Source organism: Pteronotus mesoamericanus, unplaced genomic scaffold (genome assembly GCF_021234165.1).
Source record: "Pteronotus mesoamericanus isolate MK-2021 breed Mesoamerican mustached bat unplaced genomic scaffold, CSHL_Meso_final contig_1, whole genome shotgun sequence".
NCBI lineage: Eukaryota > Metazoa > Chordata > Mammalia > Chiroptera > Mormoopidae > Pteronotus > Pteronotus mesoamericanus.
This window is the reverse complement of record NW_026554998.1, coordinates 1,359,098-1,372,838: the sequence shown is the minus strand read 5'-3', so window position 1 is coordinate 1,372,838 and position 13,741 is coordinate 1,359,098. Positions and strand designations below refer to the sequence as shown.

The 13,741-nt window shown below is 56.8% G+C and overlaps 2 protein-coding genes across 2 annotated transcripts; one reads left to right on the top strand and one right to left on the bottom strand.

The window, feature by feature from the left end:
- The first annotated feature begins 159 nt into the window (after positions 1 to 159).
- On the top strand, positions 160 to 4,100 carry LOC129073369 (nucleolar protein 16). The gene is made up of 5 exons (XM_054577292.1): positions 160 to 361; positions 452 to 560; positions 1,713 to 1,782; positions 3,170 to 3,276; positions 3,806 to 4,100. The coding sequence occupies exons 1-5, from the start codon at positions 255 to 257 to the stop codon at positions 3,947 to 3,949; spliced, it is 537 nt and encodes a 178-aa protein (XP_054433267.1). The 5' UTR covers positions 160 to 254; the 3' UTR covers positions 3,950 to 4,100.
- A 4,072-nt stretch (positions 4,101 to 8,172) lies between these two features.
- On the bottom strand, positions 8,173 to 13,430 carry ARL10 (ADP ribosylation factor like GTPase 10). The gene is made up of 4 exons (XM_054576350.1): positions 13,248 to 13,430; positions 12,479 to 12,680; positions 9,987 to 10,162; positions 8,173 to 8,397 (listed from the first exon to the last, which is right to left on the bottom strand). Exons 1-4 carry the CDS (start codon positions 13,428 to 13,430, stop codon positions 8,224 to 8,226), a joined length of 735 nt encoding a protein of 244 aa, XP_054432325.1. The 3' UTR covers positions 8,173 to 8,223.
- Between the last annotated feature and the right edge of the window lie 311 nt (positions 13,431 to 13,741).

Sequence of the window (13,741 nt, the reverse complement as noted above, 5' to 3'; positions counted from 1 at the left end):
AATAGGGACGCTAAGCTCCGCCTCCTGGTGAGGTCATGAAAGGGGCGGGGAAGACTTTGCTGAGCGTTGTACGCAGGCGCACCGTCTCATTGCATTCTGGGAGTTGTAGTACTAGCAAGGTGTTGTTACGGGGAGGACTACAGTTCCCAAAAAGCCTGCGAAGTCGTGGGCGCACTTGCCGGAAGGAGCCTGCTCCACGAGGTTTTAGGAGAGAGGGCCGCCGAGTCTGAGTTACCTGTGCGGTGGTCAGCGTGATGCCCAAGGCGAAGGGGAAGACTCGGAAACAAAAGTTCGGTTACAATGTTAACCGGAAACGTCTGAACCGGAACGCTCGACGGAGGGCAGCCCCGCGGATCGAGTGGTGAGGGGGCCGGGGTTCAGGAGGCCGCGGGCCTCGGCCGGGAGGGCTGGCGAGGTGACAGTCCCGCGCTCTCCCTCTCTTTGCCTCTAGCTCCCACATCCGACATGCCTGGGACCACGCCAAATCCGTGCGGCAGAACCTGGCCGAGATGGGGCTGGCTGTGGACCCCAACAAGGCGGTGCCCGTCCGTAAGAGAAAGGTACTGACACGGCAGGGTCCCCGCCCCGACCCCGCGCTCCGCCGTATTTCGCGGGGTTCGAGGACCCCGTCCTGCCCGTTACCTCCCTCGCGCCCTCCTCGGTCTGCGACCCGGCCGCAGCCGGCTCGGCAGCCGGCGCTGACTGTGGTTGAGGGCCCCTTCACCACCTCCCTCATGCCGCCTGCCCCGCACACACAGGCCCTGGGTTGGAACTACTCTCTCTGCTCATTTTTTTTTTTCCCTCTGAAATTAACTGGTTTGTGTCCCTTGGCATCTCAGTGGTGTTTTCCAGAACTTCTCTCTGTCAGCCCTTAACTTTCTTAACAAGGATTCCCTCGGTTTGCGGATCTTTACTTACTTTTTGTTACATCTTCCCCCAGTCATCCTGTCATCCTCGGTCTGAGGCTTCTCTAGGGCCAGTTTCTCCCAAGGAAGGATTTCCTGGGCCACCCTTTTAAAAAACAGCACCCCTTTTCACTCCGTAACTCCTCCCTGCATTATTTTAATTCGTAGCGCTTGTAAATACTTGGTGGTGTGTTAAATATTTATCTGTGTATTGGCTGGTACTCTTTCCCCCAGTAGAATGTCCTTGGGGACAAGGACTTTTGTGTTTTGCACACTAAATCCCCAGTGGTACTTAGGCTGCGACTAATGTTCAATAAGTAGTTAACCTATGAATGGGCTTGCTGATTGAATCTGTCTTGTTGCCTTTAGGCAATTTTCTTGTTACCCTTCATGCCAGAGGGGAATGGCGCTACGGTTTCTTGAACAAATTTGAAGCTGCAGCCAAGCTCTGTCAGGTTGCTCCTCCCCATAGAGAGGAGGTCTGACATTCCCCACCCCCACCACTGTAAATTATAAAGCACTTCTGTGGCTGTTGTTTCAACGGATCATCACCCAACAGAGGGAGGTAGGCAAGGGATGTTATGCCCTTTCACAGAGGGGCCAGGAAAGATGAATTTCCTGCGATTCTCTTGGGAACCAGGAAGCCTGCAGGGCATTGGTTCTCCTTGTCATCTATTCCTGCCTAACCTTGTGCAGGGATTCTTAAGGGTCATGCATTGGTGTTGGGATGGGCAAGGGCCCCTAGGACTTTACGTTATCCAGGATCCTTCCTTCATCTACTGGTCTCACTGGCTCTGTTCTCTGCAGGCCAATGCCATGGAGGTGGACATAGAGGACAGGCCTCAGCAGCTCGTGCGGAAGCCCTATGTGCTAAATGGTAGGTGCCGGCCACAGTCCTCCAGGGTACCATCCGGCACGGTCAGGGCTGGAAAGGGGCAAGTGGAGAAACCGAGGGGCAGAGGGAAGAAGTGAGCTGGTCCAGGGCTCACAGAGTTAGGGCTGTATCTCCAGCTGGGACATTGTTTACTGATTAAACTCAAGTGTGTGAAGTGAGGCCAGAGATGTTCAAGGAGGACGGAACCAGGGGCCTGAGAGGTTAGAAAGGAAACCATGAAGTCTCAGGCACACATTGCAGCTTCTCCTCAATTTAAGGATGAACAGATTTTTAGAGATTCCTCCATGTCATTTAATCTTCCCAATAACCGATCAATTTCATGTTCATTAGGCCATAGAAACTGAATATTAAAACAGAAGAGTAAATTCTGCAAGGAAGACGGTTAGGAATTCTCCACTCATCCTTCCTCTTACCTGAGATTTTTAACAGTTGAATGGCCTGACGTTTGATACAGAAATCCTTGAGGTCCTGTCTTTAGGACGTCTCAGTGATTCTCAGAACTGCTGCACTGGCTGGCATGTATAGAATCAAGTACTTACTGTAGTCAAAGGTAATTAAAATTTTTTTAACTAAAAGCAGTTTTAGCACTTAACCCCAGATAAGATTTAACCACCTTGTTTCAGTGAGGTAGTTTTCTTCCTTCAAAGGTGAGAAATCAGGAGTGTTTGCCCAGCTATTTTAGAAGCAAAGCCATTAATGGCTCCACAGCTTGGCTTTTTCCCTCCCACAGAACAGAGAAGTCCCTGGGTCCAGCCTTAGGTCCTAGTTCTCACTTGTTCAGGCCTTTCCATTTCATGTATTAGTGTAACCCTTCAAGAAAAGAGGTTCTGCCCTGGCTGGTGTGGCCCAGTGGATTGAGTGCCATCCTGTGAACCAAACTGCCAGTTCAATTCCCAGTCAGGGCACAGGCCTGGGTTGTGGGCCAGGTCCCCAGTAGGGGGCCTGCAAGAGGCAACCACACATTGATATTTCTCTCCCTCTCTTTCTCTCTCCCTTCCCCTCTCTAATAAATAAATAAATAAATAAATAAATAAATAAAATCTTTTTAAAAAAACCAAAGACATTGTTTTAGAGCTGGAAGGGAACCCGGTCCCTTCATCTCTGTCCCCAGGACCTGGCACTAAGATAAGTTTGCTGCCTTTCTTTTACTCATCTGAGGCCCAAAGAGATGACAGTATCGTAGGCAGAGCCTGGGATCCAAAGGGCTGAAGAGAAAGGCTGTGGCACTAAATGAGGGGATAGAGGCAAAGCCCGTCAGATGGCTGGTGCAGCAACTCTTGGGGCTTGGGATTGGGTGAAGGGGGGACTGGGCAGCTCAGATCTTGGAGGCAGCAACACTCAGTATGTCTTCTGGCTTCTCTCACCCCAGACCTGGAGGAAGAAGCCAGCCTCCCAGAAAAGAAGGATAACACACTGTCTCGGGACCTCATCGACTATGTACGCTACATGGTGGAGAACCACGGGGAGGACTATAAGGTGAGTGGCTCGGGTCTGGCAGGAAGAACCACTTGGGCCCGTCGGGAAGGCGCCCTGGGCGACTTGTGGCCTGATCTGCTCGTCTCGGGCCCATTTCCTGAGTGGAAACAAAGGGAGGGCGCTCGGAGATGGTCCCACTGGCAGCGCTCGGAGCTGAGACAGACGGAGTGGCTGCTCCACAGACAGGTGGTTTTGTTTGCATGGTGTTTGTTTACAAAGAACGTGAACTAGTTCCCTTTTTTAGTTATGGGAGGTTTCAAATCAAAGTCCCTATTTTTTGGCTCCTGTTAAAAATCGGAAGGTCTGGCTACATGAGACTCCCTTGCCAGGTGGGACTGGTTGGCTGTGGGTGGAGCACGAGGGGCTCAGCTGGTCCCCGCGGTGTCTGCACCCATGTCCCCACACACACCGAGGCTTTTGAGCTGAGGAGTCTGAACCTCCGGGACAGGAAGTGGCTGCCCACCTTCAGCAGAGCTAGGATTTGAACCGTTGCCTGTCCATCCCTCAAGTGGCCCTTCTCTCTTCTTAGGCTATGGCCCGGGATGAGAAGAATTACTACCAAGACACCCCGAAACAGATTCGGAGTAAGATCAATGTCTATAAGCGTTTTTACCCAGCGGAGTGGCAAGCCTTCATTGACTCTTTGCAGAAGAGTAAGATGGAGGTTGAGTGACTGGTTTACGCCTGCCCCAGGCTGAAGCCTCCCCCTGGACCCGAGAAGCTGGAGCCAGGGTTTACGGCAAGGAGGGGTGTGCGGTTAGAGATGGTGCTGGCCCCAGCCCATTCTCAGGGCCAGGCCTGCCTGATTTGGGTGACATGAGAAAGTGACGACTGCTCCATAGCAGGGTGACAGGCAGGGTGTGGCGTGGGCACTGGGCCTTTTCTTCGCCTTGATCACTTTATCCTCGGCTATTAATACAAAAAGTCTGCTCCCAAGGTTTCTCCTACAAGCACCTAAAATGTCTCTTCTCACTGCTCTTGGAAAGGGCTTAGTTTTTACATAGATCATTTCCCATAAAATCCTATAAGGTGTGTGGTTTTACCCTCCCCTCACAGGTAAGGACGGTGAGGCTTGAGAGGCACTGGGGGTTGAGGGGTTGAAGTCCAGTCTTTCCGAAAGCTAAGTGTAGGCTTTCATTTGCTGTCTTTCACCCTGGCCCCCGGAGGCAGCCCACCCGACCCCCCATCAGGGCAGGCTGGGCGAGCCCGGCCTTTGGGCTGCAGCCTGAAGAGCTCAGGTGGCCTTTGGCATTTGGCCTCATGACTTCTGTCCTTCATGGCATCCCAGGTTCGGGCCTCTGACAAGGCTGGCCGACCTTGTTTCACTAGCCAGTTCAGGCGCCACTTCCAGGAAGCCTTCCCTGCCTACCACCGTCCCCCGCCCTGTAAGTGTCCTGTAGCCCCTGCGCCCCAGACTTCCCGTTAGCGATACCTATCAGTCAGGACTGCCTTTCAGTCTGCTTGATGCCCCCTGCCAGGCAGCTGAGTGTGGGGACCTTGCCTGGAAACGTGTGTGGAGCGGCCTTCGTCCTGACCACAGGCATGGAGGCCGTCAGGTGACGTCCTTGCTCCCATTCCCACAGCTCACAGCACCAGGGCCAAGGCCAAGGCCAAGGAGTGCGAGAAGGGTTTGGGGTTTGGACACCCCCCCAGAAGGTAGCGAGCCCAAAGCTGATGTTCCTCACTGCCCCGGCCCGCTGTGGGCCCAAGGGCCCGGGGACTGGGACCTGCTGGTGACAAACCAGGTCACAGGAGGTAGCTGTCCCTCACGGGGGTGCTGTAAGCACCCAACACACTCCTCAAAATCAGAATTCAAACGAAACCACAGCCGAATTTTTGGCATTTATTGTGCAGTGCCTCCGGCGCCACCAGCGCTCTGTCTCGTGCCCTGTGGGCCTGGGATCGGCAGGCAGGGCCGGGACCGCGAGGCCCCTTTACCTCCAGATCTTTGATGGGAATCTTCCCCTTGTCCCTTAACGGGCCCATCTCTCAGAGGCAGCAGACCAGGAGAAGCTGGAGGCTCCTCTTTTCAGAGCCACCGCGAAGGAGTCAGGGCCGGGGAGCAGACAGCAGGCGTGCGAGGCACCACCTCAGTCCCGGCTCCGAGGCCTGGGGCCATGGCACGAGGACGCACCGCCGGCGGGTCTCCGCAGCTGGTGCGGGATGCTGGCGGCTGGTACCAAACCAGTGTAAGAACACAATGTTTTTCAAAGGCAAGTGGAAATGTTTTATGGGGAACCCAGTGCTTCCTTCAGGCAGATGCGCCCAAGCTCGGAGGTTTTCAGCAGCACCTCTGCGAGGACGAGGACGGGCGTGGGGGCCGACTCGGCCCCGCCCGTCTCACACTGCTTCCCCTGCGCAGGGCAGCTCTGAGCAGCAAGATGTGCCCCGGGCTTCCTGGGGCGGGCAGTCGGCCCCAGCAGCCTTGAGTGCTCTTGCCCAGGCCATTCACACGTCCCAGCTCTGGGCCAGGCTGGCCTCGCTTCACAGGATGGCAGCAGGTCGGAGAATGTAGTATCAGAAGGCTTGATTTCATTTAAATAACTCTTAAGAGGCCCCCAGGCTAGGGGGAGTGACGCAGGCAGAAGTTCCACAGGCAGAGGCCTTCCTCCCTAATCCCACGCTTAGGGAGGGTGGGCTCCGTAGAGCGGGGGCTGTGGTGAGACCGCGGTGGGGCCCAGGCCAGCTGAACGGCTGCAGGGAGTGCCTGGGTCCCCTGAAACGAAGTCACATCCAGGAGGAACTGGTAAGAGCACCGCAAGGCCAGGCAGCTAGCTGTTCTTAAGGCCATTGTCCTTTGCCTGGTTTGGTCCTGGGAACCAGAGCAGATGGGCTCTGTGACACTCTGCTTGGAGGACGGACCAGCATCCCCATCAGGAGTCAGGCGCGGACGCACCCCTGTGCCAACAGAAGGTCTACACTCCGTACAAGTTTGGGGGCGGGGGCGCAGTGTGGCCCTGCAGTGCCCCTCGCCAGCATGTCTTCTAGCGATGCTGGGACTTGTTAGTTCTGAGCAGTCTTTAAAAGCAGCTCAACTACATGTAGTTGAACTCTATTCAAGTTCACTTCCCCCCACTGGGGACTTTAAAAATTGCACTCGATAGTGGTAATAGACCAAAGGCAGATCTTAATGAGAAGAAAAGAGTCCCCTCACCAACGCTGGTTCCAAAGGTAACTTTCAAGCACTGGAAACCGGTGGGTGGGGTCCATAGGACGTAGAAGTGAGGTCTCTCAGCCTTCCAATGGCAAAGTGAGAAGTTGTCAGAAAAGTTTTAAAGGCTACTCTGAAACCCAAGTCATTGCTTAATTATTTAAAATAAAAGCAGACAAATGACGTCACGATGCATGAAGTTAACCGGAATTTCGAAGGCCAGGATCCTGGAACACCCGCAGCCCCAGGGCCGAGCAGTTCAGTTCTCCAGCCGCCCTCCCTGTCCCCCCTCCCACACCAACCACAGAGCCGAAGCACAGAGTGAACGTCAAAGGAAACGAAGGCACATGACCTGGTCATGAGAAAGCAAACAGCCGCATAGCTGCTCTAAAAAAGAGAAATGTGGCTGTTGATCATTCAGTGGCGCCAACAGAAAAAAGGCTCCGTCTTTGCCTGCACCGAAGAGAAGTGTTGCTGCAGGAACAAGATGGTCCTCCACCTGGCTGGTCCCTGGAAGGAGGACCATGGAATGTGCCCTGGAGAGGACACAGGAGTGCCATCTAGCTGCGCCATCGACAGGTCCTGAAACGCTATGTGGTGGACCCCAGGCTGCCCGCTGGCTGGTCTGCTAAGTCCCATGTCCTTTTACCTGGATGTGCATGATTCACATTTCCTTTCCCAGTCATTTGTTATCCACACAGAAGCGGTTTGATGTCCTGGTGGAGTTACAATTCCCATGGAGCAGAGTGAAGTATTCAAAGGGCGGGGGAAGCTACAGCTTTGTAGATTTTTGACACAGGTAGCATATCACTTTGTCATTCATGATTCCAGATATTTTCCTCCAAGATCCAAACTTCCCATCACAATCATCTGGTGTTTTGATAACAGCACCTAGAAACAGACTAAATCTTTGGCCTGTTCCTTTGTAAATAAATCATCACGATGCCATTCTGGGCTGACGCCCAGCGCCCAGCCCTGGTGGATGGTCTTCAAGCTTCTTCCCTTCTGGGAACGGGGACTCCTTGCTCCCCTACTTATGGAAACATGGGCACTGGCACAGTTACTCTAAGAGCAGCAGCTTCTGTCTCCAGATATGGGGGAAAGGCTTTCTGGTTTCTGATCAGGGGGTGAACACCACTTCAGTCATGAGAGGCTGGTGGGCCAGGCCTTGGCTTGGGGAACAGGGAGGTTTTAGATCCCTGCTAGGATCTCCAGGTTTGTCCTCATGCTGCTTATCTCTGAGGCTGGAAAATGCATCTTCCAGTTTGAAAAAAATACAGAAATCACCTTCCTTTCAAACAAAGGCCCCAGGGCCAGATGGGCAGAGCTGGGGCTGGAGGAACCGTGGAGCTGAGAGCGGCCAGGTGGCTGCGTGCTGCCTACGGGCGAGAGGTTGCCAGGAACACACAGTCCAGACTGGGAGTACTTCTGACACCTAGTGCAGTCCTCAACCATGGGGAGCCACAGGGAGGGGCGCACTGAGCCCACCGAACGGCTTGGTACAAGTCAGGAGGAGGGGCCCTCAAGGGTAGAAGCTGGATCCCCTGCCAGCCCGGAAACAGCCAGTCAACTCTGCCGCCTGGTGCCCTGCCCGCCTCCCCACTTCAGCCCCACGGCCGCCTCACCAGGAAGGCTTCTGCGCGGTTCTTGGCCTTGCCCAGGCCCTGCTCGCGAGGGCAAGGAGAGAAGGGATGTGTTGCCGCGTGGCTCCTGCCCCAGGCCCAGGCCGCTGATGAAGATGGAGCAGCAGAACAGGGGCTCCCAGGGCCGGTTGGCGAGCAGCGGGTGCCGCCAGCCTAGGACAGGAGCTCCAAGAGCAATCTCCAGATGTGCACCGTGCCGGGGTCTTCAAAGCCGGGCCCTGCGGGGGCGACGCTGGCCCCCAAGAGGAAGACCTCCCGCTGGCTGCCCACAGCCTGCAGGCCCAGCTCCTGCTGCAGCTCCACCACGCTCACGGCCCCGCTCAGGTCCTGTAAAACAGCCCACAGAGTTCCCAGCGCCCAGCCTCGTCCAGGAGGCGGCCCTGAGCGACCCTGGTCTCCGCTCTTCTTCGTCTCTGCCTTTCCTTTGTACTCGCCTCTTTCCATCCCATCATCAGCCACTGTGGTTGGAAGTAGTACTTCCTACATGTTGCACGGTGCTGGGCACAGCCTACACCTCCCTGAGGAGGAAACTGGCTCAGGGAGGGTGAAGTCACCCAGTCAGGGAAGCAGTGAGAAGTGGCAGAACCAAGTTTCACACTCAGGTTGGTGGGGTGCCCAAGCCTAGGACCCACCTAGGGATCCTCGCTCAGCTTCCTAAACTCAGTAGCGGAGAGATCGCGTAGTGGGGCCACTTCCAGACATGGGCTGTCCCTCCCTAGCGCCTGGACCCCAGCTGAGCGAAGCGAGAGGCCACTATAAAACGTGGCCAATGTGGGGGTACAGTTTAATTTCAACCCTGGTCTAAGATTAAAATGATTCTCCTTGAAGCAATTCATAGGATGTGGGGACCGTCAGTGTCTTCTGTAGGGTCATGATGTAATTTAATTCACTGTCCGAACTGGGGTACTGTGAGACTCAGTGGGCACTATTAATGATACAATACCAGGTATAAAAGGGGACCGTCCCAGGCAGTCCAGGGCATACGGTCACCTATTTATAAATGTCAAGTCCCAATGGGCAGGGAGAACCTGAGGTCAAATGTGTAAGCCTCTCCAGCCAGGCTGGAAGCATGCCCCATGGCCCTTGGGGACATGAGCACAGACCACAGGGAATACGTCAGGCCCAGGACTCACAGGACCAGACTGTGGCAGTTCCACCTCGTATTGAGGATGGCACTTGAGGTCTGACACCAAGGGCTGCCGGGCCCGAGGCCCCTCTCTGGCACCCGGGAGAGGTACGCTATTAACAGCAGAAACTTTGCGGACAATCTGCGTTCCAGTCCTGCCTTTGCCACACGCCAATTGTAACTTTGGGCACTTAGGGACAACAGCAAGGCCTATTGGGGGGTTTTTGTAGGTCATGACAATCAGGTGCTTAGCACTGGGCCTGGCAGGCTGCAAGCACGCACACAATACAATCTAGCTGTTTTACTGTGTTCTGCTAACTTCTCATCGCTTCCCAGCTTCCGCTCTCCGACCTAGAGCCAGCAGCCACGAGGACACAGCAGAGTACAAAGGCACAGGTGTTGGAGTTAGGTACTCCAATTCCATTATTTTCAAGGTGTGCAACCTTGGGGAGATTACAAAATCCCTGAGCTTCAGATTTCCTGCATGTAATATGGGACTAGTGTTCCATACCTTGGAGGCTCAGGAGACGCGTAATATGAAATGTCATTCAAAACCACACCTGGCATCTAGTGGCTACTGAACAACGATCTTTCTCATTTCTGCAGGATGATGGGCGGCAGGGAGGCAAAAGGGAAGGCAGACAGGATGGGGCTACGGGACGAGGGAAGAGCACAGGCAGAGGAGGGGGCAGGATCTCCGCCAAGTGCCCCAGATCGCGGGCCCGGGCCCAGATCCCTCTCCAGGACGCCCGCCTCCGCCCAGGTACCTGTGATCAAGTCTGGCCCTCACCTGCTTGTTGGCCACCACGACGACAGGCAGGTCAGGGTCCTTGTCCAACAGCTTGTGCAGCTCCTGCCGGGCCCAGGGCAGCCGCAGCCGGTCAGCCGAGTCCACCATGAACACCAGCACGTCCACCTCATTCACAAACTCCTTCCAGTAGAAACGCAGGTTCTGGCTGCCGCCGACTAAGGAGAGGCCAGGGGCAGGCTCAGAGCCTTCCTGGGCCACACCCGCTACACCCGGCCCCATCCCCTCCCTGCTTCCAGCTCCCCAAGGCTTCACGAACCAGAAACAAGGGAAAGACCACAGGTTTCAGAGCTGATCAGACCGGGTTTAGCTCTAGCAGACAGCTGGGCCTCCCTGGCAAGTTGCTACCTTCGAACGTCGGTCTCCCCCTCACTGAACTTACCTAAAAAACCCGAAGGAACAAATACAATGTTCTTTTCTGAGAGCTGGTGTGTAGTAGGTGCTCAGGAGAAAGAACAGTTCCTCCTGGGCTGTGTGGCCTCCTGCCTAATCCTAGCCTCCTCCTGGGTCTTCGGTAGCTGTGGTCGGGAGCCGGACTCCTTGCCCTGCCCGTGCACAACCTCTCCCCATTCAGTTTCTCTTGTTCAGTCAGGTCGCCCTGTTTTCTTCCTCTGGAAACATCATACTCAGTCCTACCACCTGGCTGCCCATGTGCACCCCCAGCACGGGTGGCCTTCCTGCTCCTCTCTGCCGGTCACCCTGCATCCTAGTGTTTCTGGTTCTACTTCTGACCCATGTGGACTCTAAGCTCTTTGAAAGTTAGAACCATTTACCTCTGGATCCCCCCAAAGCCCTCAGCACAATGCCTGGCACACAGCAGGCACTCAACAGGTATTTACTGAGTGCTTACGAGGTGCCAAGCGCTGATCTGGGTGCCGGAGACAGAGGTGAGCAAGGCAGGCAGGGGCCCTGCCTCAAGGAGCTCCCTCCGCAGTCAGGACAAACCCAGCACTGATACTCATTCTCTCTCTCTCTGTCTCTCTCTCTCTCTCTCTCTCTCACACACACACACACACACACACACACACACAATTTTAGAAAGGAAGGATGTAAAAGTGGCCAGGGGCATGGATCTGGACTGAGTGATTGAAGAAGGTCTCCCCAGGGAGGCTCCGTGGAGCCGAGTCTGGGGTGATGGGAAGGAGCTAGCCACGGAGAGGCAGGGACAGCGCTCCAGGCAGAGAGAAGAGCAAGCCGGACAGAAGGTGGCCAGGGCGGCTGAGGCCCTGCCACGGAATGAGACCACGCCCAGCAAGGCTGGCCAGGCCTGAGGCAGAGTCACCGTGAGGCTGCGGGGAGCCCCTTAAGGGTTTTTAGCAAGGGTGACATGATCTGATAGATACCACCGGCTGACACTGGGGACGGAAGTGGAAGCAGGAAGGCCGGCAAGGAGGCTTTTAAAGTCCTGGGAGATGGCAGTGGCTTGGACCGAGCAGGTGGTGGTGGAGGTGGGGAGAAGTGGACAGACCAGAGCCCAGGCAGGCAAGGATAAAGCGAAATGGATATTGGAGGGAGAGTCATGAGCCCATTCTCAGCCAGGTGTCAGGCTGGACATTGTAGGAGTCCACAGCAAAGTGGGAGGGGAAAGCCCAGGACTTGGATGGGGGATCTGTGGTTGACTCCAGGCCGAGGGACCCTGCGGAGGCTGGACTGTTACCCACCAAGTCTTGGGGTAACGTGAAAACACCAAACACGCTCTCCCAGGTATGGGGGTGAGGTACTCTTCCAGGCAGAGTGCTGAACCCCCACTTGACCTTTCTATGTCCCTGGCACAAAAGAGGGAGATGGGGAAAGCTTGTTGACAAGGCCAAGTCCGAGGTGAATACCAGTGTTTGCTATATGCGGGGAGGGAAGATGTAGCTAGGTCAGACCAACAGGCTAGGGCCTGAGATCAGAGGAACTGGGCCCAGTCGGGCTGACAGCCCGGCCCTCAGAGTCTGATCCCCTCCCTAGCACTTAACCGAACACATTACAGTTGCCTACAGTATTCAGTACAGTAACACACTATCCGGGCCTGGAGCCGAAGAGCAACAGGCTACACACACAGCCTAGCTGTGTACCATGCAGTCTGTAACGGCCGCACAAGGATGAGGTCGCCTAATGACACATTTCCCAGGTGGCAGCCCTGTCCTTTAGTGATGCATGTCTAGCGAATGACATACAGGAAACCAGCTGTCGGTATCTGCGTTGGGCATGCAGGCTTCGGCTGGAGTGGGGGTCAGTCCAGGGGACCCGGCTGCAGCTGCCTGCTCATGAAGGGAGCCGACGTCAGAATACAGAGTTTGTTTTGTATTCTGTGCCCCCAGAAGCTCGGGAAGGATTGTCATACAGGGGTGTGTTCTGCTTAGATACGCATTTTGGAGCTACCCCCAGGCAAAGAGCCCAGGCTTGGATCCACCTCAGGTGATGGGGAGACGGTTACATGAGCCGGGCTGGTGGGGCGTGATGCCGGGGGGTGGGGGGGTTCTGCTCACTCTCTAGCAGGTCCACCTCGAAGTCCTTGGTGGGCAGCCGCACAGAGTTGAAGCCCCAGGTGGGAACGTGGCCTTCCAGCGGTGGCTTCCCGGACAGCACCCGCAGGAACGTGCTCTTCCCAGAGCCATCCAGCCCCAGCACCAGCACCTCGCGCTGCTCCAGTTCCTCCAGCGCTGGCTCTTCGTCCTCCTCATCCTCGGGCTGCGGGCACAGATCGGCCTTCAGCCTCACCCTCCCGCCTTGCCCTTCTCGAGGGCAGACCGAAGGCTCCATAGCGCCCGTCCCCGCCCTCCACCTGTTCAGGGCAGCCTGGGGCACAGCCTGGTGCAATGGGACGAGCGTGGCCTCTGGAGTCCCGAATCCCCACCCTCGTTCTGCATGCTCCCCCTGAGTGATCTCGGGCAAACTCCTTTTGCCCACGTGGCAGGGCCGCAAGGGCCACGGCGTTGGGGGCACGACGCAGCGCAGCCACGGGCACACGAGGGGCCGTAGGACCTCTCCCGACATCCCCAGAGCCGCGCGCCGCGTACTGCGCAGGCGCCGGGCGGGCGCGAGCTGCACCCGGTGCGGCCCCGACAGCGCTCGCGAGGAAGCGGCGTCCGGCGGCGGCAGTTCCCCAACCCCCACCCCGAACGTCCACCCGTTCCCCGGTTCCGCAGCTCGCGACGGCCCGGCTACCCGCGCGGGGCGTACGGGCGGCAGCTTCAGCCCTGGAACCAGGTGCTTCGGTCGCTCGCGGGGAGGCGCCGATCCCAGCCCGACACTCACGTCCCAATCGTCCCACTCGGGGAGGCGGGCGGGCTCCACGCCCCACCAGCCCTCGCCGCGGTCCCAGCGCCGCTCCCGTCCGCGGCCAAAGTAGGTCTTCCAAAGGATGAAGAGCACCGAGCCGAGCACGGCCGCGGCGCCGCCCAGCGCCAGTACCAACGGGCTCAGCGGCCGCGGCGCCATCAGGCCGGCGCGGGGCGCGAGTGCACCGGCCGAACCAGCCGGCCGGCCGAAGATGGCCCCGCTGCGACTGCTGCAGCCGCGCCCACCCACCCAACCCAGCCCTGCACTACAAGCCCCACAATGCACCACCGCTGTCGCGACAGGCCACCCGCCCCCGGCGGCGGGAGTGGGGGCGAGGGCCGGAGAGAGAGACCTCCCGCCCCCTCTGCGAGGTGCGGGATGGAGCGAGAAGCTGTACCTGGGCAGGACCGGAGATGGTGATATCGGCATCTACCGAGTTCTTGCTGTGTGCCAAGGGGTTAACTCGCGGA